At 49.8% G+C, this 22,946-nt stretch overlaps 7 protein-coding genes and 1 non-coding gene across 8 annotated transcripts; 4 read left to right on the top strand and 4 right to left on the bottom strand.

The window, feature by feature from the left end:
- The first annotated feature begins 205 nt into the window (after positions 1-205).
- ASPWEDRAFT_t32 lies at positions 206-276 on the top strand. Its single transcript has one exon. It is a non-coding gene; the product is annotated as a tRNA-Gly (tRNA).
- A 145-nt stretch (positions 277-421) lies between these two features.
- On the bottom strand, positions 422-5,012 carry ASPWEDRAFT_33523 (uncharacterized protein). Its single transcript, XM_040833806.1, has 5 exons — positions 4,677-5,012; positions 4,534-4,624; positions 1,636-4,479; positions 1,293-1,583; positions 422-1,244 (listed from the first exon to the last, which is right to left on the bottom strand). The coding sequence occupies exons 1-5, from the start codon at positions 4,853-4,855 to the stop codon at positions 678-680; spliced, it is 3,972 nt and encodes a 1,323-aa protein (XP_040693875.1). The 5' UTR covers positions 4,856-5,012; the 3' UTR covers positions 422-677.
- A 2,151-nt stretch (positions 5,013-7,163) lies between these two features.
- On the top strand, positions 7,164-8,875 carry ASPWEDRAFT_193174 (uncharacterized protein). Its single transcript, XM_040832258.1, has 7 exons — positions 7,164-7,299; positions 7,431-7,454; positions 7,522-7,638; positions 7,705-7,736; positions 7,798-7,915; positions 7,973-8,169; positions 8,237-8,875. Exons 1-7 carry the CDS (start codon positions 7,263-7,265, stop codon positions 8,708-8,710), a joined length of 999 nt encoding a protein of 332 aa, XP_040693874.1. The 5' UTR covers positions 7,164-7,262; the 3' UTR covers positions 8,711-8,875.
- Positions 8,876-10,714: 1,839 nt separating this feature from the next.
- On the top strand, positions 10,715-11,208 carry ASPWEDRAFT_193106 (uncharacterized protein). Its single transcript, XM_040832256.1, has one exon. The coding sequence runs from the start codon at positions 10,853-10,855 to the stop codon at positions 11,174-11,176; it is 324 nt and encodes a 107-aa protein (XP_040693873.1). The 5' UTR covers positions 10,715-10,852; the 3' UTR covers positions 11,177-11,208.
- A 1,394-nt stretch (positions 11,209-12,602) lies between these two features.
- Positions 12,603-14,200, top strand: ASPWEDRAFT_166280 (putative APSES transcription factor Xbp1; the record flags this gene model as incomplete). The annotated part of the gene is made up of 4 exons (XM_040829967.1): positions 12,603-12,942; positions 13,005-13,120; positions 13,169-13,253; positions 13,308-14,200. 4 exons carry the CDS (start codon positions 12,603-12,605, stop codon positions 14,198-14,200), a joined length of 1,434 nt encoding a protein of 477 aa, XP_040693872.1.
- A 282-nt stretch (positions 14,201-14,482) lies between these two features.
- ASPWEDRAFT_47079 (MFS transporter) lies at positions 14,483-16,208 on the bottom strand (the record flags this gene model as incomplete). Its single annotated transcript, XM_040836899.1, has 2 exons — positions 14,483-14,806; positions 14,868-16,208. The coding sequence occupies 2 exons, from the start codon at positions 16,206-16,208 to the stop codon at positions 14,483-14,485; spliced, it is 1,665 nt and encodes a 554-aa protein (XP_040693871.1).
- Positions 16,209-16,751: 543 nt separating this feature from the next.
- Positions 16,752-18,792, bottom strand: ASPWEDRAFT_193112 (uncharacterized protein). Its single transcript, XM_040832257.1, has one exon. It carries the CDS (start codon positions 18,638-18,640, stop codon positions 16,829-16,831), a length of 1,812 nt encoding a protein of 603 aa, XP_040693870.1. The 5' UTR covers positions 18,641-18,792; the 3' UTR covers positions 16,752-16,828.
- ASPWEDRAFT_33517 (uncharacterized protein) lies at positions 18,706-22,509 on the bottom strand. Its single transcript, XM_040833805.1, has 3 exons — positions 22,212-22,509; positions 21,808-22,137; positions 18,706-21,743 (listed from the first exon to the last, which is right to left on the bottom strand). The coding sequence occupies exons 1-3, from the start codon at positions 22,284-22,286 to the stop codon at positions 18,759-18,761; spliced, it is 3,390 nt and encodes a 1,129-aa protein (XP_040693869.1). The 5' UTR covers positions 22,287-22,509; the 3' UTR covers positions 18,706-18,758.
- Positions 22,510-22,946: the final 437 nt, after the last annotated feature.

The following is a 22,946-nucleotide window of genomic DNA, read 5'->3' as shown; positions in this document are numbered from 1 at the left end:
CTAGCTTGCACTAGCACTGAGTAAAGGCCACGAACACCGAAACGCCAAAGTAAAACCTCCCTATCAAGTACCAGATGGATTTCAAAGAAAAAAAATACTCAAACCAAAACATTTTATCGATCAAATGGATCGTACATCTGACAGTGTCAATTACCAATATCAGTTGGGATATATAACATTAATATGAAAACCACTATATCAACTAGCATCATTGGTCTAGTGGTAGAATTCATCGTTGCCATCGATGAGGCCCGTGTTCGATTCACGGATGATGCAACTTCTTTTTTGTCGTTTTTTTTTTTTTTGTCTTCAAGCCAGAATTTTATGTTGATGCCTTACCCGGTTCGGATGAACCGTTGATCGGATCACCCCTTAGCGCTATTTTGTGTTTGCCTTCAGGTTTCTTACTGGCTACTCAATAGCATGACAACTGATATGGTTGATTGACATTCTCGCCTTTATCTTTATCGAGACATCATATACTATGTAGCACTAAGAGTAAAAGTGATGCCGACTAATATGCACCTTAAATCCAACATAATCCCAAAGTTATTCGGGTGAATCACAGTAAAAACGCCTAACCGGTCATGCCCATCACCCAATTGAACCAGTTTGCCGCTACTAAAACAAATATCAAGAAATCAATATGCTCCCTAGGAAAAGAGAATAAAAGAATGTTAGTTTCCGAAGGTCCATCCGCCATTGAGTCTCATTCGTTGTCGGTCGGCCAGATCCTTCCGGATCTCATCTTGTGTCAGTCCGTCGGCACCGGACCAGTTCGCGCTGCTGGTTCGGTCTCGGAACTTCTTGATCTTTTTGTCTGTCTTGAAGGTATCCTCCAGTGAGAATGGCGCAATCGGTCCAAAGATAGAGTCAACCTCCATTCCCTCCTGCTGCCTCAAGAGAGACTCAAGTTCCTTGGCCTGAGCCCACTTGGGAACAGGAAGCATCTCTGCCTCTGAGTCTTCATCCTCGCTATCAGTTGCGATTTCAGGAAGCTGAATGTTTTCTCCACTGGGATACTTCGGCGATGGTTTGGCCTGGGCCTTTTGTGAGGAGCTCGCAGCAGGCGTTTTGTGCACGGGTGGCTGCGATGCGGGGTTGGGCTCAGCGAAGGGAATCTTGCCACTTGCGTATTTTGACATGTCCATCGGGTGAGCTGGTCTCTGTGGTTGAGTAGTCTTGAAGATCGAAGATCCAGACTGGTGTGACATAGATGGCTGGCCATGACCGAAGATAGAAGGCTTGCTAAAGGTTAGCATGGGTTTGAAAGAAGGCAGCGTGTATATTACCTTGCGAATGTTCGACTGTCGAATTGGTGGTGCCATTGTGGGACGTACGGAAGGCGCAGGATTGTGTTCATCCTCCGTCCGCCTCCGCTTAGAATCACCGGATGGCATCACAGTACTAGGTTTTGAAGTGACAGGACGGTGGCTAGTTTCGTCATCCAGTCCTCTCTTAGGTGGTTTGGCAGGGTTGGGCTGCGGTTGGTTAATTGATCTACTGAATGCAGGCTGCACAGAGCCCAATCTGGAACCTGGCCTGACCTGCTGAGCTGGTTTGTCCTGATGAAGCATTGAGCCCTAGGAAAAGTCAGTTGCTGATGATATAACAGCTAGGAAACAGTTTACTTACCCGCTCACTTGCAGGTTGCTGACTGCCTTGTCTTTCGAGTCTTCGGGCATTTTCCAATCTCCGCTTCTCAATTGCCTGCATCTGTGCAGCCTTCTTGGGATCCTCCGAAGTGGCGCGTTCACGGCGCTCAGCTTCTGCGCGGCTCCGCATCTCCTGACGACGAGTCTCTTCTTGTTGCTGGGCGGCTCGCTTACGCTCCAGCTCACGTTTTTGCTCCTCCCTCCGGCGAGCATCACGTTCTTCCTGTTCCTTCTTCCTATCGTTTGCCAGTTGGGCCTTTCGCTGCGACTGAGCAGACACTGCGCTCTTCATACTGCCGTTTGAAGAGGCAGTATGCAAGGATGTGTTACTTGCTTTCTTCTTGAGTGTTGGTGGCTTTGAAGCGGAGGCTGGAGTTGGAACTGGTGCATTTGAATCATTGGCATTTGAAGATACCGAGCCACTTGCCAGCGGAATCTGTCGGGAAAGAGCACTGCCAACGCGGATTGACACCGGCTGAGGTTTTGGCTTCTGCAGGGCCTCACGGTTAGGCTTGACTGGACGACGGTCGGCCTGTTTTGACTGTTGCGAAACGGACGAGACAGAGGCTTTGGAGCCGACTTCATGGCTGGGCTCTGTTTCCTTGGATGAGTATTTTTGCGGCTGTGACATTTTCTTTGGACTTGCCGCAGCACGACCTTCGAGATCCGCTGATGTCTTCTCTTGGGTAGCCTTGAGCTGGAGGGCCTTTTGCTTTTCCTGCTCTCGAGCCTTCTCTGCCTGCTCCTCGTCCCGCTGGCGCTCTTCTTCTCGGTGGCGGTCCTCTTCTCGCTGGCGGTCTTCGAGCTCTCTTTGCTTTCGTGATTCCTTTTCTGTGGAGCTCCTGGTGCGACGGCCTTCTTGTCTTGGGGGGCTAAGTAACTGGGCTGGCTGGGGTTCACGTTTGCTTCGAATATTATTTGTATCGGGACTGTCGTCATTTTGAAATTGCAACGCATCGGGCGAGGATGGTTGGAATTTCGGTACTGCGGAAACGCCGCCCGTACTTGTGAAAAGGCCCTTTGCAGATCTCATGATGGATTGCAACTTGAACTTGGATGCGCTCAATGGACCATCCGAGCGCTCCGGAGATCCTACGGGAGTGGTAGACTCCTCGGGAGGTATCTGGGGAACAGATACGCTCTTCTGATGACCAAAACGTTGGGGAGATGAGGAATTCGGGGTGGAAGACTTTCCACGGGCCGACTCGGCGGCATTGTTTGCACTTGACCGGCCAATATGGTCATGAATGGCCTGTTTCCGGATCATGGAGGCACTATCTTTCTCTGAAGCTCGTTTAGCCTCAGTGGTGGAAGGCTTCTCCATGATGTCGATAGTCTGGCTCTTGGCAGGGGAGTTCAAGGGTTTGATCCAGTCATCGCCGGTTTCCATGGGCTCCATAGACGAAATTTCGTGGGACTTTTGATTAGACGGCTCTGGTTTTGAGTCTTCCTTGGTGGATGGAAGTTCAGGATAGGTCACTTGGGTAGAGGACAGGCCTGACACCGACGGGATTGATTTGGTAGGTCGCGATGGCTGAAGCTTGCCAAGCATGCTAATTTTCTCATGCAGTCTTTGGGTGGAAGATTTGTTGTGTAGCTTGCTTGCTCTGGTGTCTGCATCCCTTTCCTCATGAGAGGCGTGCTTGTCCTCATCGACAACCATTTTATCATCATGTGTTGCATCATCGTCTAGGGCAGCTTGAGTTGTCCGATGCCCTCCGGTCTGTCTGCCGAAGTAGTTGGAGCCCCCGGTGCTATTCAGCTTCGCAAGGTCGACATGACTTGTCCTAGAAATCCTCGAGCCACCCAAGCTCTTCTTCATCAATGGCTCTCGTGCAGGAAGCGATGCGAATGTCAGACTACTCTTGCGGACTGGGGGCCGTTCTGGGGTGAAGTCATCTGAAGGTGAGTCGATATCATCCAATATATCGAGAGCCGTATCTTCCTTCTCAGCATCTTTTTCTTGCTGAGCCTGGGAGGGCTGGATTGTGGGTGTCTTGGCCGGAGAAGATTTCGGGTTTGCCGCTGGCTCCTCCTGTTCTGGCTCGGACTCTTCCTCTTCCTCTTGTTGCTTTTCAGGCTCCCTTTTGAGTTCTGGCTCTTTCTCGGGTTCCTTTTCGGGCTCTGGTTCTGATTCTTGCTCAGACTCGAGCTCGGCAACGGGTTCTGGTTCTGGTTCTGGTTCGGCAACAGGCTCAGGCTCTGGCGCTGGTTCTTGTTTCTTCTCGGGCTTGGGCTCAGCAACGGTTTCTGGCTCTGGTTCTGGTTCCGCAACTGGCTCGGGCTCTGGTGTTGGCACTGATTCTTTCTCTTCCTTATTTTGTTTCAATGCTGGCTTCGGGGGCTGTACTTGTGTATCCTTGGGTGCTGAGTCAATATTCATAGGCTCCGCAATATCTTCTCGCTGATGCATATCTTCATGTGCCGAATGGAAGGAGCTTCCAGTCGTACGCCGTTCGATAGATGAGCGATTTTGCTGTGATACTTTTGGCACGGTATCATTTTCCAGAGGCTGAGTGGATGTTTGAGAGTTAGGTTGTGTTTGCGTCAGAACCACATCGTCATCTTCCTCCTCCTCCTCGTCGTCTTGCATTCCGTGGTATCCTGAATCAGTATTGTATTGCGGGAAAGAGTTGAGGTTTTGAGTCAGATCCGGATACTGGGGATGCGACTCATTTTCAGTCGCATTCTTGGCACCTGTAATTTTGGCGGCTGATGTAGTTGTAAGAGCGGTGGGTTTAGCGGGTGAAAGATGGACAGCCGGGCTAGCATTGGCTTTGTTTTCAAGTTGTTTGTGAGCGGACGAGAAGATCTCGCTGAGAGGCTGCTCGAAGGGTCAATTAGCGTGCCTCTCAAGAGGCAATGAAGGGAGACGTACCACGCGATTCTCGTCCACGTTTCGTTTCCGAATTGTTCGTGGAGTTTTGCCTCGCATTTTTCCGGGCGTCTTAAATACCTCCGCGAAGTTGCTTGGATTATGGTCAGCACGAGAGCGCTTCGAAAAGGGTGGTCTCAACGCACAATTGGTTGCTGGAGAAGACTTCTGCCATGTGCTCGTTCAACCAATCCATCTCATGGCGAACAGGATATTCCACTTCTTCCATTTCCTGATCCACCAACTGCATAACATTTTCCTTTTCTGTCGAAATCCATCCTGCAGAGCCCACGGGCTTCTGCGCCCTCGCGCCAGAAGAGGCCATAACGATGTAAACAACGCGATATCAAAGGAGGTTGTGCGGTCGAATACGCAAACAAATTAGTCGCAGAAAACAAAGGGCAAGCGAGCCCGTGCTAACAGGTCCACGAGGGGGGACAGGAACATCGAAATAAGGCGAGTTGATGGGCGTTTGGTCGGCGAGATTGTGGGTTGAATGTCCGTCCGTCGCTGGGCGGCGGTCGAATCATCAAAACATCGGAACGCGTGAGTCCCGCTTGGTCACGTGCTGATTTACATCACCACTGCCTCAGGCAGTGAACACCTAAACACCCGCCAACTATCTACGGGATACTACCCAACTTTTGACCTCTGTCAAAAGAAGACCGAGGGATTACTCTTGCGCCCATGAATCATCACTTTTCCAATGCAATCAAAATGATACATGGGGAAGAGATACTCTGTCCCTCCTGTCCTTAGCATTGTCCAAGAGAGATCAAAGCATGCATGCAGTACTGCTGACATTTGATCCAAGTTGCGTTTCTCTTGTCATTTCGGACTTTTGAAATCGGGGAATTTATACCCATTACCAACAGAAGCTGCTCGATCAAGTGAACGATGATTTAGTTAATACGCTCGACCTGCCGAATGCTCAAGACCGACTGTTCTCGCCAGAGCAGCTGATGCATCTGGCTACCTTTGAGATCTTAGGTCAGAGATCAGAACCTCTGACTCCTTGACGACGAAGACGCGGAAATTCAGAGGATGACACATTTTCGCTATCGAATAGAAAGATACTGAATCAGCGGGAGTTACCAGTTCGGAGAATATCCCCACGAGCTGCCCTGGCAGAAGACGCCATATATTCCCGAGAAACTTGAGACAGCGAATTTACGCTGTATTATCTTACAAGTGACTATGGGATCATTGGCATGCACCTATGGAAATGCGCTCTTTTGGTAGAATTGGCTTTTCAGAATGGTATGGTTCTGTTCTAAAGAAGTGTGGGAGGTCTGGCAGCACTTCTGTCAATAAATGCCATATCTGTGCTATGCAGGTAATGCTGTGGGATATTGCATTTCAAATGAGACTGTTAAGCCTGTTCAAAACTTGCCCCCCCACAAAGGAGACAGATACTGATTTCCCCCTTCACTTCTGTCTACAATCCATCACGATTCAATTTACCACGACAGGAGCAACAAAAATCTATAAGTTCAATTTATTATGGTCGCTTACTGCTACAGACAAATGTTTAATGGCACAGGGCGAATCTTTCGGCATCGGATACGTCACCATGCAAGTACGCAATAGAGCATACATGTACATATGTCGATGCCTAAGTGGCCAGAAAGAGACGATCTCCACCCCTGGCTGGAATATTTTTAGGAATAAGAGCAATGGGATCAGCTATCACGCGACCATATTTGACATTGCTAGCGACTCGAGAGACCTACCTTTTATGCAATATACAACAGTACATTCTATGCCCGAATATGGGAACAACTTAGTGGGGGAATGTCGATTGCCTTCTTTTTCCCTTTCTACTTCGTATCTTCTATTGGAATATGAGCTCCAAAGGTCTTGTCCTAGGACATACTCCGCGTGTACAGGGTCCATCGGACATCCAGTAGCTGTTCCCATGCAGGAGCAACCAATTGGTTCATTTCATCGACTCCCTCGGCGATGAGCTGGATGGTATCGGTGAGAAGTCCTTAAGATACTCATGGAGACATTTGAAACTTGTCCTATTACATTGATATCGCCTTGCTATGAGCTGAAGCAAGGCTTGTGTACAGGTGGCTATGCTGTCTCTGCGGTGAAACATCATAGATATTGCGCACAGCGTGTTCCGAGAAGCTCTTTGGAAATTTAGGTGAAAACTCATTCGAAAGAGGGTTTCTTTCTCACCCGGCTATGAAGATTAGGACTTGTAGATCTATCCGAATTGAAGAGCCGGATTGTCACATGTCACTTGCCGAGAATCGTTGCTTTTGATGACAACCTAGTGTTAAATTTTTCTTATTTTAAAGGATCAGCTCGACAATAGAAAGAACTCGAGCAAATAATAAACTCGAACATAAGCATCATCATAGTGCTCATCATTGTGTAAGATTCTAGACAACCGCGGAACCTGCCGTTGAACAGGCAAGACAGAAGCACACGACCCTCTTTTTCGCTTGCCGGGGATTGCATCACTTCCCAAACAAGAGCCCCGGCCCTCGTCTCCTATCTTTTTTCTTACGGACTTCCCCATCCCTCACCTCGTCCATCTCACGCTCTTTTCTTTTTTCATTTCGCTTCTTCCTTCTTCTTTCCCTTTTCCGGTTTCAATAAATCGACCTTTTTTAACCATTGCCTCCCCCGAATCTCCGCGACACGCCTTTCTTCCCTTCCCCGCCCGTCCCCTATCTTACACAGCCAGCTCCAGAGCTACCGCACAACACACCTCCGACATGGCCGACGTGAGCTATCCCGACACCAATGGAGCCAGTAAGGTACGGCTAAAACTAATATCGTACCTGTCGATAACGCTTTGATGCTGACAGAGCTCTCCACCGACAGTTAAATCAATCTTTTCGAATGTCTTCGACATGTTACACGGGCTGACTTGTCTTTTTTAGACATCAAGGACATCGTGACCAACGGTAATAAAGATACAATTGTTCTGGTTGATCATCAGAGAAAAGAGATAATCTGACAATCGCTTCACAGGTCCTGTTGTTGATAACCTCAAGTCCGAGGCATCTCGTACTGGTGCGGAGATACGCGACTTAAAAAACTCGAGGGCCTCACCTTCAAAGACCACCGCGACCGGCCAACCCCTGACTTGTATGCGATGATACGATCCGTTGTTTCCAAGCAAGAAAAAAAAACAGCACACTAACCTATTTGTAGACTACCACTCTTTGCTGTACAGTCTTCTGAGCGTGAGTAACCGGAATCCTTTTATTTGAAAGACCAAAACTAACAAGCCACTCGTTTATTTAGTGGGAGCAACCTCGAGCTACCGCCGCCTCTTTTGCGAGTGTCGTTTTCTTCATCTTTGCCGCCCGTTACCTTCCTCTCCTTCGCTGGGCTTTCAAGCTCGTGTACGTCCTTTTGGGATGTGAGTTCAGTTTCATTTCCGATATCACCTGAGCATCTTGCTGACTAGGAGGGTTAGTCACTGCTGCTGCTGAAATTGGGGGTAGACTTATTCTCTCTCAAAGCATCGCAAGCTCTTTCCGCCCCCGCAAATACTACACAGTCCCCAAGGAAACCACTGAGGCGATCGTGGAAGATCTTGAGCAGCTCCTTGACTTCGTTCTTCTCGAGTTCCAGCGAGTTCTGTTCGCAGAGAATGTCGTTCACACTGTCGCGGTATGGACTCGAAATTCGTTTTGTGCGGTCGTGAATGAAGAAAATGGCGAACTAATTGGATACACAGGCCTTCTTCTCTGCTTTCACTGCCTACTGGCTGATCAAGTTCCTTCCTCTCTGGGGATTGTCTTTGATCACCGTCACTATTGCCTACATCGGTCCCCTCGTCTACATTAACAACCGGGAGGTCATTGATGCTCAGATCGAAGAGGCTCAGGGTATCATCAACTCTCAGGCTAACCAGTTGAAGGATCTGGCCGAGGAACGCACCAACCATGCGACTGGCGTGGTTAAGCAGTACGTGAGCGACTACAGCGCTAAGGCTCAGGGATACGTAGTCCAGCGCCGCTCTGCGTCGCCAGAAATGACCAAGGTCGCAACACCGGTTAAGAAGGAGCCCAGCGCCGAGCCCGAGATCAAGATTTCTGACTTCCCTGAAGCACCAAAGGAACCTTTGGCAGAGCCAAAGGAGGAGCCTCTGGTGGAATCAATTGAGCCAAAGCAGGAGCCCTTGGAACAGGAGCCTCTCGTGGCAGCTTAAATGGTGCCTTTCGAGCCGACACGACTCACCATGGGTCTTTTGTTCGATACACCAGCTGCCTATGATGAGCGAAACTAGCATTATGGCAGCCGAATTGATGTTGGAGGTCAAAAATCTTTCAGCGACGCGCTTCTTTTCCAGTACATTCTATTGTGGGCAAGGCATGAGGGATTGGTGGGTTTGGCGTGTACGATTTCAAGATGGCATGATTCTTTCAGGGTTTTATTTCCCACCTTTTCCTTGCCTGCCCCGCCCCCAAACCTTTCCTACCCTCCTCAATCGATACTAAGTTATATTTACTATTTATTATTTGATCTTATTTTTTTTTTTTTAACTCATGCAAAAATATCTGATTGAATATTCCAAGTGATCTGCATACGCGAGTGACCCAAATTGAGAGTGAAAAGACAACCCAGCAACAACCTCGAACGGGCAGATGCCGCGGGCTGGCGTCAATCCCCCGAACTCAACAAGGACTTGTTTAGCTAGCACGACTTGTACGAGCTTCTGGCCAATGCGCTTCTTAATTCTGCTCTGGAACATGGTTGAACATGAAAGCCGCGCAATCCTTCGATACAACCCCCCACCAAGATCCTCGTAGGCGTCGAGTTTCATTCGGATGTTTCCGTACACGATGTGGCCGCAACTGCCAATCTGCATACCATCCTGCATTTGTATTCGGGCCAATCTAGGATCTCGAGCCTGCAGCAAGACAACCAGAGAACATGGCGTCTACTTGGGGATCTGAACACAGCGTCGTCGGAACGGCTTCCTCTTACCCCAGATTGCGAGACGTTGTACAGGTGTTTTCATGTTGTTTTATGATGCCGCGGTCTACAGGGGTCACCCCAGTAGGAGTCTAATGAGAAAGCCGCTCTGGTAGAGGATCTGCGTGCAATGGGTATTGTTTCATTGGGAAGTATTGTGTAGATGATGATATTCTCCATACAGAAAACTAAATGGATCTACTGCGCAGTATTCAATGGGTAGAGCTAGCTCAGTTGTAGTTCATATTCATTGGTTGGTCTATGTATAGGTGACTAATCAGAGTTATGCACTCGATCTAAGTCGAGGCTTTCGACACACACGACAGGCAGTGAGGAACGACGACTCAACAATTCACCTTGGACATCGATTCTATCCTTAAGTTTCATCAAAGCAGGAGTCTACCCATTATCAACGCTGCATTCCAAATATAAAAGACCAAGTCTTCGTCTGCGAGACCAAGAAACCCCTGGAGTTCATTGACAAAGAGGAGGTGGCTCTTTTTCGACGACAAGCAGTTGTCTCGCTGACATGGGAGGACGGAGCTACTAGCAGCTGCCTGTTCGGGATTTCCATCTTCCTCGTTATTCTGTGAGTCTAACTCTATCTCGTTTCTAGAAATAAAAAAGGTGGTTCCATGAAGGATGATTCCTTGGAAAAGGAATATCGCTTCGTCTTTGTCTCCAGGCCACGATATCCAGGAGCACACAAAGTAGAGGATGTCTCGGGTGATAGGACTCTACTACTTCTTCTAGATCTTTGAATTTGTCTCACGCATTCCTTTTCGTGTCAATATTCGAACGAGAAAAAGAAAATATTTCCATGGATTCCTTCGATTGGGACAGTGTTTCATTTTTCATCTGCATGGACAGAACGTCATGAAATGGAGGAAATGACTGCTACCTGCCGGTGGAGCTTCCTCTCACCTCTTTTCAGGGTGGACTGCATGATTTAATCAGAAATAGGAAGGAGAAAATTGGCATTCCATAACAGGACAAGACAAAACAACAGACCAAATCAAAAGGCCGAAGGATGAGACGCCACAAACGTGTCGGAAGACTGCAGAGAAGGCTGCGTGGAAGATTTTTTGATGCCCACATCCATTCTAAGACTTCTGCACAATATCAATCCCTCCACTCGTTGATTTTATTTGCTTTTTGCCTTCGCGCAGCCCAAAGACTCGTTCAAGCGGCGCTTCAGCAGAACTGGATAACTTGACTCTTGACGAACGGGTGCCACGCCTATGGAAAGTGAGGCAGAATCTAAGCTGGGTCTACGTTTCTATGAGATTGCAATCTTGCCCGATGAGGCGATTATAGGGAAAGAAAAACAATAATTTGCCTCTGGGAAAGCCTTTACAAATGTTACATTCAGTTCATGGGCTCTTTCTGTATAGTCAATTGTGTGTGTTTCCAGGCTTTGTTCCTGGAGGGCGTTTATTGTGAACGGGGGTTGAACATAATGGGGATACGGAGTCGATATCATTGCTCCTCTCATTCTCCAAGGATCTATCTGACCTCCTGTCTTGCTTCAATCGACCTGGTGCCTGTCTCTCACTGCTACTGGCCACTGACTCAGTGGGACTCGTTGATTGGTTGGCGGCGAAGCAGCTTCCCGTCATACAAGAAGCAAAAGTCTCATGCAACCTTCCGTGGGTCTCAGACCTCCCTGACGCCCGCCTCGCTGAACCAGCGCCGTTGAACTGCTTGCCTATTGGCCCATCCGGCCAGGGTGTCTAATCTTCCGGTTGCTCTAGTGGCAGCTTTCAATTTCCTGAAGTCGAGTTCACTGACATGGGTTGATTGATATCATCCCAAGGGTATTCTAACAGACGGGAACCTAACGGGAAAAATGGACAGTGCCATAACGATTTTCTAAAATAAGGGGCAACGCGATACAAGCCTGTCGATACCCTCCCCAGGTTCCATGGTTCTCTATCCCCTTTTAGGCTTACGCTTGTCAGACCGCCGTCGCAATCTGTTTGCATGGGGTGGAGGATCTGGATCAAGGAAAACGATAGACAAGGCTTCATCTCAGAAAACCCATGCAAGACCTCCACATGGTGCCGGAAGTCCCTGAAACGTGATCTACCATGTCTCTTCTCAGAGTATACGTCGTCCTTTGGTTTTGGGTAGTTGCAGATGAGGGAGTGGAACAAGTGAAGCCCTCGAAAATCGGGGGAGGTATTGGTTACTTCCTATATTTGGACAGGGGAGCAGATGATGTCGTCGACGATAAGCCTGCCTATCCGTTGTGAACCCCCCTGGCTGGTATTGATCTTAGTAAAAATGGCTTCTGGTTATACATGGCGAGGGGGCGAGTTTCTTGCTATACTCAAAACGGGCTTAAGGTATGGCAAGTCTTGACTCGCCAGAGGTGCCTGGTCCAAGCTTGGGTGTGTACCTCGTGATGCGCTCCCGTTGACTAAGTACCGGTGAGGTTATTCCCATGCCGAAGACTTCGTTGATCTAAGACATTTCGCCTACTTTGGATGTCTAGATCCGGGACCCAGTCATGGTTTGGGGTTCACCGCTGCCCTGCCATGGCACGTTGCCTCGAAGAGAGATTGCAAGCTGAGTGGTTGTTCACAGATTGGGCAGTAGGCAAACAGCGTGAATCTGTCCAAGCTTCTTTCGTCAGATGCCGTCACTGTATCCACTCATGGAAGACCTTGTGCAGAACAAACCTCCTGACAAAGGGAAGAGGGTTGCTCATGGGAGTGCTTCCACACGGCTTTGAAACCTTTTCAGCCAGTCTGGTGATTTGCCCAACAGGCTGCTAGCTACCCCCATAGATATCCTGTCCCTGATATCCGCTTCTAGATTTTCTTTCTTGTCTCTTGTTCTTTCCGTTGTCACCCATCACCTCTTTGTCACTTTGTTGGAGTTTCTGGAATCCTACCTCCTCTCAGTTTCTTTCTCACTGTGCTATATCATTTGGAAAGACGAAGATTAATTTGGCTTCCATTGCTCCTATTCTGCAAATTCAAACTTGACTATCCCTTTTCATCTCTTTTATCTTCTCTGGGTGTCTCGCGCTGCCATTCCACCCCGCAAAAGAACTCTCCTCGGTTAAAAGTTATCCCAAGAGAAAGACTGATCTTGTTTCTGCTGCCCAAGACCTATTTATGGCTTCGATAGAGTCTTTGCTAAACCCACTCCCCGAGTTTCATCGGTTTTCCATCCCAAGCCCGTCGCTGTCAAGCTCGACGAGCACCGCGGCGTCATCTCGGGGACCCCGCCACAAGAAACCAAAGCTTGCTAAAGATGCCCCTATCTTCACCAAAGGCAATATCAGAGGAGAACTGCGCTATCCTCCATGCGAGGAGAGAGATGAAGAGCTGGCCAGATTGCATCGCGAATTCCAGCTGCACCCCATAGGCCATATCGCGGATTTCCCGAGACACATTCCGTATAACAGTGACAAGAAATCGTTTCAGGAGCGAACTGGACGAGAGAGTTTTGAAGGTATGTCATCTTCATACTATTGCTTTTTATAAGAAGATAACACATCGCTAAAATGCCTCTAGTTTTCCAGTATACGTTCAAGATCCCCGGCCAAGATCGGGAATGGACAGTGATGTGGGATTACAACATCGGACTTGTCCGAACGACGCATCTATTCAAATGCAACAACTACTCCAAGGTAGGATATACTACTTGACATCAGGGATCTATAGCTAACGGGCCTCAGACTACACCAGCGAAGATGCTGAATCTAAATCCCGGTCTCCGGGAAATCTGCCATAGCATAACAGGTGGAGCACTCGCGGCACAAGGTATGCTTTGCTGATTCTTGTCATCCAAAGGCACGTGCTAACTAAAGTATTAAGGATACTGGATGCCATTCGAAGCTGCTAAAGCCGTAGCAGCAACCTTCTGCTGGAACATCCGGCACGCACTCACTCCTCTCTTCGGAAACGACTTCCCATCGCTGTGCATCCACCCCCAAGACCGACGCCACTACGAGCGCTGGACCATCGATCCAGAAATCGTGAAAAAAGCGACCGAAACATCCAAATACTACCGGATGCTTGAGCTGCAGTCCACATCCGTGCCTTCTCTGGACTCCACCAGTCGTCGCCCAAGCCCGCCCGAGGAAAAAAGATTCAGAAGGCAAATTCCTCCCAAGTCTCACTACGAATACGCAGATAGTGTCAGTAGCAGTGGATACGGGTCTTCTTACTCCTCCCTTGACTTCGGGCCAGACACATACTGCGTGTCGCCCGTGAGTCCGTACCGCAATACCTTCACGACCGTCAACACTCCACGAAGCACAGAGGTAGTGTGCACCCGTATCCCATCACCACAGCACGTGCTGGCAACCATATCCGACATGTCGGAGAAGGTAGTCAGCGACGAGGACTGTGGATCCGACGTGACTGAATCGACCATGTACTCAGACTTCACCAGCACAGCAACAGACAGTCCATCCATGGACCTGGACGATACTGATGGGCGGGACAACGACAACAAATCCGACGAGGATTACCGCGAACACAACAGTAGAAGACAACAAGAGCCTCCTGTGAGCCATTCAGGTTCAAATCGGAACATCGAAACCCGGTCTCGTCTTAAACCGAGATCGGTGATGTTCGCGCGCGAAGTCAGGGCCGCGCATGCACTGCTCAGCTTGCACATGCAGGATGCCACGGCGAGTGATGTGGAAGATTGTCAGACTTTGTGCGAGACGAGTGGACGAAAGAGACGGAGGGCTTCTGCGTAGAACTTTGCATTATCATACATTGTTTGGGCTTGGGTTTGGGTTTGGCCTTTGGGGGGACTTTAATGAATTCATGATGATGATTTAGAGGATGGTGTTGGTGTTTGGTTTGGCTGCATGGTTAGAATGATCGTTATTTGTTGCACTTTGTTTATTTGTTTCTTGTCTATTATCTATTTATCTATTATCATCTAGTATCTATCTATTTTATTTTATCCAATACCTCCCTTATTATCGATTACCTCTCCACCAAATATAATATGCCATGACTGACCATAGCCATGATTAAGTAGCAACAGCAAACCGACTCCATCCCCGAATCGTCTTACCATACCGATAAAACACATACGGCACCAGCGTCATGACCGAACTGATACATGCCAAAATCGTCAACGTGTAGTGCACCCCCATATTCTTGTAAAACGGGATCCCGACAACGGTCATCCCACCGGCGGCGCAGTACCGTGACACAGTCATGAAGCCTAATGCAGAGGCGGCGTAGATGTCGTACGAGTCGATAACGTACATGTAACTGGAGATGAAGACGGTGATGGTTCCGAAACCAAAAACGGCAGACGCGACGATAGGGGACCAGATGGAGATGGAGCTCTGTTTTTTTTTTTGGTTAGCTGTGCAATTATAAATCGATAGAGAAAACAACAAGACTTACATAATCCGTCCAACCCATCCAGAACAACCCGATAGGAATCAACGGTGCACCAGACATGGCGAACCAGAGCCGATTCTCCGGACGAGAGTGGATATTCTTCTTGCCCAGATCCTTCTCTTGCTCTTCGGCCGGTTGGTCAGCTTTCTGGGCAGCGGCTAATTCCTGGAACTCGCGCTTCGTGTAGTGGTAGATGACGGGGACGAGGAAGCTAGCGCATAGAATGCCCACGTACATAGCCACCCAGACGATGTTTGTGAGACCCTGCGAGATACCATAGACGTCGGTGAAGATGTACGGGTAGCCGTCGAAGAAGGTGAAAAGCACGATGTAGATGACGGTCATGTAGAGGGAGATGAGGAGGATGATGGGTTCGTGGAAGGTGAGTTCGAATTGGCGACGGCAGGCGGTAAACATGCGGGAGAAGAGGGCTGTCTGTTGGAGGTCCATTGGGGCGTGGTAGCGGTTATCGCCCGTTGCTGTCCGGAGATGGTGGGCCTTCCATTTAAGGAGAAGCGGACCGTAGGTCTCTGGTTGGAAGAGGATGACTAGTCCGAGGATGAGACCGGAGCCGATGAGGATAATCCAGTTGGTCCAACGCCAGGAGAGCGTGCCCTGGCCCATGTATGAGGCGATGGTTGGGCCCATGATGGGTCCGCCAAAGGACAGGATCGCGTATAGAGGGAAGGTGAGAGTTTTCTCTAGAGGATCCCACAGATCGGCCACGGTGCCGCCGGCGCAAGTCAGCGGGGGACAGCCAAAGACACCAGCCAGGAAACGGAAGGCGAGCTGCGCGCCGATGTTGGGAGCTAAACCGGTGGCCATGACGAAGATCATGAATAAGGTCAGCGATCCGGCGTAGACGACGTTACGACCTAGGATTTCGGACAAGGGACCAGAGACGAGGGACCCCGCAGCGAAACCGAGCAGGTAGAGACCCGTGGCTAGCGATGCGACGACCTCGCTGACTCCAAAGGCGGCGCTGTTCTGCGGCAGTACACCCGATTCAATAGACGAGGCCGCTCCGACGATGAAAGCCATGGCGGACACTACCAAGGTGGCAGAGAGACGCCAGGCCAGGCTGTAGTTGCGCGGATTGAGGGGATCATGGTCGTGTTCCCATCCGACGAGGAGAATCTGAGAATGCGATCCATTGTTATCGTGTTGCTGGACTTGGATACCTGCCAACACGGGCTCACTCAGGTTAATGTCATTAGCGTCTAGCGAAGCATTTTGCTCTTTCCCCTGGAGGCCAGATCCCGAGCGGACCCGCTCTGGGAGACCATCGTCGAGCTGCCTGCGAACTGCGTGACCAATGCGACGGTACTGGAGATAGGCCTGCATGGTGGTGAGTTTGGGGCGCTTGAAGGGAGCTAGCTGACTAGGGAAAGGGAAGGAGGGAGACCAACGCGATATGTATACCCATCGAGTTTTCTCACCAATTTTTAACGGGCTGATTAATGGGTCCGGCGCAGTCTCGGTCGAGTGACGACTGGAGTCTGGAAGCCTGGATAAGTGACGATAGTGGATGAGTCTATCAAAAAGTCGACGTGCAGTGGGTCACGCCATATGGAAACAGTCGGAAACAAGAAATGAGATTGTGAGCTTGTCTGCTTGCCACTCGGATAAGGCTCTCGTATTGCTCGGAGACAGACAGCTTGAAAGGACTGGCTTCATAAGCATCTCCGTGGGAAACAGCGACAAAGAAGAGGAAAAAAGAAAAAACTATCTCCGACTCCGAGGGTTCGCCACAAAGGCCGATGCTGCTATCTCCGAGCCGGAGTTCTGCCGATCCGAACATGAGAAATAGTTACAAAATCACAAGATTTGGGAATAATCAATAAGGACATTCAATTCAAGATCGGTAGTACAACTGGTGGTCAAAATACATAAAAAAGAAAATAAAAACACAAAAGAAGTATTGCGACTACGCGACGCTCAGCGCCGGGTCAACAATCCCGAAATCACTCGCTCTCATCGTCAAAGTCATCCGCCGAATCGCCTCCATTGTCCTCGCTCTCATCATCGTCAATCACATACGTCTTCTTCGCCGCTGCTGTCCGACGAGCAGGTCGACCGGCCGGCTTGCGCTTCGGTGCCTCCTCTTCATCCGAGTCTAGGAGTTTGTCGGCCATGGCGTCGATATCGTCCTCTGACTCATCTGCGACCTTCTTCTTGCCGCCAGCCTTAGCTTGCTTGGATGCGTACGCTTTAGCCGCTGGAGACATGGCACTGGAGGCAGCAGCCTTGGCGGGAGCAGCAGCATCCTTCTTAGGGCGACCCCGCGGCTTCGCAGCCGGCTTGGAGGCTGCAGCCGTGGCTGCTTTGCCCTTTGCAGCGGGCTTTGCCCTGGAGGCGACAGGTTTCACAGGCTCGTCGTCTTCTTCTTCTTCTTCATTTTCGGGAGCCTTGGTATCCTTCGGCTTGACTAGCAATGACCGACGAGGCGATTTAGATGGCAGCAGTTTACTGTAGTCCGTTTCGTCCGCATCAAAATCACTCGAAAGATTCGAGGGTTTGCTGCTGCTAGCCTTCAGACCAGAAGCACCTTCGGACCGCATCGGCTCAGAAAAGAGTTGGCGGGAGTCATCACCAGATTTGCTACCAATGCCTTTGACCATATTGCTGACATCGCCAAGCAGATCATCCCCGTTATCACTGTCCGAGTCGCTCAATGCCGTGTATTTCACTGGTTTGCGGCTCGCACGGCTGGGCTGTTTGGCTGCTTCGGCCTTGGCGATCTCCATGAAATCATCATCGGAGAGGTCATCGTCATCGTCCTTGGGCTTGGGCTTAGCTTTGGCTGCTGCACGGCCCTTCTTAGGTGGGGCTTCTTCGACTTCAAAATCATCGTCGTCCTCGTCCTTGACCTTAGCTTTGGTCTTGGGAGCAGCTTTGGGAGCAGCCTTTGCTCCAGCGCGGCCCTTCTTGGGCGGAGCTTCTTCGACTTCGAAGTCATCATCATCCTCGTCTTCGTCCTCGTCCTTGGGCGACTTGCTCTTGGCGGCAGGTTTGGATGCAGCACGGCCCTTCTTAGGTGCCGGCTCATCTACCACGTCGTCCATTACCACATCGTCATCCTCTTCCTTGGGTTCAGGCTTGGCTGCGGGTTTCGATGCTCCTCGACTCTTCTTCGGCAGTACTTCAAGGTCAAAGTCATCGTCCGAATCACCACCGTCACCAGCAGGCGATGCCGGTTTAGCTGCCGGTTTGCTCAAATAGCTCAATAAGGCGTTCTTGGGCTCGGTTTTCTTTGCAGCGGCTGACTTCTTAGATTTGGGAGCGGCAAAGTCTTCATCATCAGGGTCGTCACCTAGCGCGGCCTTGCGCTTCTTAGCCGGAGCACGGCCACCTGTCATAAGCTTGGTTGACTGGCGACGACCCAGGCTGGCCACCTTGCGTTGACGGCGATCTTCATCGATAAGCTGGAATCTCCATTCTTCAATGAAATCCTCCAGATCCTTTCTCCAGATGTCCTCCTTGGACAACTTGATCAGAGTGTCGATCTCCATCTCCTTGTCACCAATCTGGCGGCGGAGCTTTTCGACACGTTCCTGTGTCAAAGACCAGATGGCCATTCCCAAAAGGTAGTCGTAGGCGTTGGAGAGGACATTCTCGCTATCATCTCCCTCTTCATCCTCGGCGGCAGGCTCATCCTCTCCCGCCTTAACAGCCTCCTGCACCTTGGGGAATGGCTTGAACCCCTTCTCCTTCAACTCATTGACAAGCACGGCCTTCTTCTTCTTGGAGATGACCAATTCGCCGTCGATGATCATTTGAACGAAGCGAGCCTGGTTACTGAATTTTTCCAACTCTTTCTGGAGTTGAGACAGTTGGTATTGCTGCAAATCGTGTTAGCTCATTCTATAAACACGCTATCTGGCCTCATGCCAGTCAGAAAAAGCATACCTTGCGTCGCTCATAGTACTTGAGCCGGATCGTAAAGAACTCCTTGAGAATATCTTCAACGGTGGCATACTTTGTGATTCGACCCTCAGGGTCAAACGCAACAAGGTTGGTAGTCGCAAGGGTTTTCGATAGCTTGAACTTTTCCTCCAGGCCCTCGCTCAACGCTCCCTTCATGTTCTTCTCGTCCAACTGAATGACGAAGTGAACCTTGGTGTGCGTGTTGTAATCCTTGTAGTCCTTGATGAACGAAGGCGTCTTGTCAGCCTTGATGATATCCTCAAGCTTATCTTTGAAATCTTGTGTCCAGCTCCTAATGGGAAGCTCGGTGATTTCCACCTCCTTCTCTCCCGACTCTTTGATGGTACCGCTGAACTTGTAACGATCACCGCCAATAGCAGTGACTTCACCAGTGAAGCCGCGGAACCATGGCTGCATGGGCTTGAGCTCTTCTCCATCCATCATCCGTTTGAGGTTCTCCACGATGTCTTCGGGGTTGTAGTTGGGAATTGAAGAACTCCATCCCGTACCAATACCATCGGCACCATTGATCAAGATCATAGGAACAACGGGCATGTACATCTCGGGCTCAATCTTTGCGCCATCGTCTTCATTGTACGTGAGCAGAGGCTCATCGGCCTGGTTGAATACGCGTCGTGCAAAAGGTGACAGTCGGGTGTAAATGTAACGTGCGCTGGCGCAGTCAGCTCCACCTTGAAGACGACTACCAAAGTTTCCACTAGGTTCCAAACAGTTGACGTTGTTCGATCCGACAAAGTTCTGTGCAAGACCAACAATGGTTTGCTGCAAAGAAGCCTCACCGTGCTGGTACGCCGTCATACCGGAAACGTGACCGGCCAACTCGACCACCTTCATATCCTTCTTCAGGTTGCGGCGGAAACAAGCGTACAAGACTTTACGCTGACCAGGTTTCAGACCATCAACAACCGACGGGATAGATCGCATGTTATCAGCCATACTGAACAGGATGAGCTCCTTGTTGATGAAGTCGGTGTAGGTAATTTTCGATACAGAGTGGTCCAGGTACGTTCCAGGCTTGAACTGGCGCAGCCATTCCTTTCGCTCATCAGCCTTCTTCTTCGAGAAGGCAAGTTCAATCAATTCGGCCTCATTATCCTGCATCGTGTGGAATTCCTTGAGGTGGCGGTCCAGATCACGGAAGTAGACTTGGGCATCTTCAGTAGTGCTAGTACCCAAACCCTTGTAGTACTTGTGATCCCAACCACGTTCGTGTTGGTGCTCCTCCCTCCATGCATCGTACTCAGGCATAGTGAAGAAGGAGCGCTGCTTGGTTGGATTCTTGGGGTCACCCTTCCAGACCTTGACAATGGGAGTGATGAACTCGATGAGGAACTCGGGGATCTTCAGTAAACTCGGGAATTGAGCTTGAAGAAAGTTGATGAGCAATCCCTTGATGTGACTACCGTCGTGATCCTGATCAGTCATGATCATCAAGTGACCGTAACGCAGACCCCGTGTTTCAGTGTATTCCTTCTTATGTTGCAAACCGATGAAATTCTTGATGTTTTGAATTTCCGCGTTCTTTGCGATCTGATCGAAAGAAGCATCACGGACGTTGAGAAGCTTTCCTCGCAAGGGGAACACACCGAAAAGATCCGGACCGACGACCGCTCGTCCAGCCATGGCCAAACCCTTGGCCGAGTCACCCTCAGTCAGGATGAGAGTGCAGTGATGGCCATCCTTCGTTCCAGCTTTGTTAGCGTCAGTCAATTTCGGATTGTTCATGCGAGAGCGGCGGCCACCGTCAGACTTCTTCAGCATCTGGTCGGCCTTTTGCTGAGCGAAATGCAAGATGTTCGACATGACCTCAGTCTTGAGGATCTTCTTGTAGAAATCTTCCTCGAGCACACATTTGCTACCGAATTGGCTGGTCTTCGTCGTAAGCTGCTCCTTGGTCTGGGAGGTGAAGGCCGGGTTAACGACGAGGGCGTTCACGAAGATGAAGATGTGGTTCTTAATCTGGGCGGTCTTGAGAGTTGCTCCATTCTTGTTCTTCTTTTTGACCGTCTCCGCCAACTTGTTGCAGATCTGATCGGCGATGTAGTTCACGTGGGTACCACCAGAGGTCGTGGCGATGGAGTTGACGAACGACACCTGTTGGAAGGCGCCATCCGATACGGCGAAACCAACTTCCCATCTAGGGTCCGGGCTACAGGTGATGATTTCATCCTTGGCCGCGGGACCGTCGTCGCCACGCTCTCTTCGGATTGCTTTAGTGTACATTTCCATGTACTTCTTAAAGTTGCGAACGGGAATGCGAGAGCCGTTCAACTTGACAGCAACCTTGGCAGTACCTGCCAAATCATAGACACGACGCTTGACAAGAGCCTCGAAGTCATCGTCCATGTTTTCCATGCCGAATTTGGCGTAATCAGGCTTGAAGGTGACCTTGGTGTAGTCCTCCCCTTTGGCTTCGGTGATCTTTGCCTTGCCAATCTTGGTCATGTTCTCGGTCCAAGTCTGCTTATACTTCTTTTTCACACGCGAGTCCTGGGTTTCAATGCTGAACTCGGTGGAGAAGACGTTACACAGCTTAGCACCGAAACCGTTACGACCACCAGTCACTTTCTGTTGGGTATCATCGTAGTTGGACGATGTCAGAAGTTGACCGAAGATCAGTTCGGGGACATAGCACTTCTCCTTTGAGTGCATCTCAATTGGAATACCCCGACCGTTGTTCCAGACGCTGATCTCACCCGATTCGCGACTGATGGTTACACGAATCTCGTCCATGTTCTTGTCATTCTGCTTGTTGTCTGCCGCGTTCACAACGATTTCGTCGAAGATCTTGTAGAGACCAGGGACGTAGGAGACTTCACGGTATTCCATTCCTTCCGACACCGAGCTGTATACCCACATATGTTGGGTAGTGCGCTCTGTGGAACCAATATATGTATCCGGACGTTTAATAATATGTTCTAATTGTGTGAGCTATAGGGTGAACGTGTTAGTCGACACGCTTTGGGATCATGGCCACGGAGCTTGGGTGACTTGCCTTCTGGTACTTCTCTGATGCATTGGTTTCCTTCTTGGGCGCTTCATCAGCATCGTCATTTCCAAACGATTCATTTTCATTATCGGCCAGAGGCTTAGAGCCACCCTTTTTGCCAGCGGGGGCCTTCTTTGCCTTCGTCGGCGGGGTATGCGAAAGAGCTGAGTCGTCGCCATCGTCGGACATGGGGTCGTCGTCCATTTCATCATCGCTGTCAGGCTTTGCCCGCTTCTTGGCCGCTGCGCCCTTTGCAGCAGGCTTCTTGGCTGTGAGAGTGGTCTGTGTCATTTTCTTGGGCGCCGCTTTCTTGGGAGCCGCCTTCGCCTTGGGTTTCTAGAAAGCGCGAAGTCGCCGACGGTTAGCAAAGAAATCTTCAAATGCAATCAAGAAGCAAGTCAAACGCGTACGGGAGCAGGCTCAGGGACAAAGTCGGAGCTACCGCCGTCGTCAAAGACGGAGTCTTCGGCCATTGAATCGTCCATCTTGAGAAGTGGTGGTCGCGAACACGCTCACGGAGATAAGGAGAGGGCGAGGAGTGACTGTAATGTTAGTACAAGGGTTGAGAAATGAAGAAAAATTAAACCTCCAGCATGCTAGAGAGGTTGGTGGGAAGAGATAAAAAAGAGAGAGGGAGAGACGTGGTTGTGTTAGAGAAACACAAGTGAATTTCTTCCCCGTCTCTTTGTCTATCTGTTTTGCTGTCGACGCTTTTTGCCGGCCAAAAAAAGAAAAACACGCGGCGGCGACTCGCTGTTGCTGCTCGGAGCAGGGATCAGCCACGCGGAGAGACGTTGTTCCGCGGTTAGTGTGGCGCAAAAGTGGCCGGAAGAGGCAATCCCTAAACAAAGTAGCCGAAAAGGGAAGGCACGACCAAAACATACACAAGGCGGGGGAGGGGAAAGGGCGATAGTAACCTCACTTTTGCCCTTCTTTTGGCAGTAAAAGTGACAGTTTAACAAGAAGCTTATCTTAATTCAGTGATTCTTCATAAAGGGTCTGGATTACTCTGCATCTTGTTTTTCTCCCTAAGCAACGCAGTGGATGGCATTATTGGTTTTTTGGATGCAACAATCAATGCTCATTTGATTTGTATTTACTACCTATGGCCATAATTTTGAGTACAATATGCTTTGGATAGTATC

This window comes from Aspergillus wentii (genome assembly GCF_001890725.1).
Source record: "Aspergillus wentii DTO 134E9 unplaced genomic scaffold ASPWEscaffold_1, whole genome shotgun sequence".
Taxonomy (NCBI): domain Eukaryota; kingdom Fungi; phylum Ascomycota; class Eurotiomycetes; order Eurotiales; family Aspergillaceae; genus Aspergillus; species Aspergillus wentii.
The sequence above is the reverse complement of the archived record's forward strand: the minus strand, read 5'-3'. Positions and strand labels throughout refer to the sequence as shown.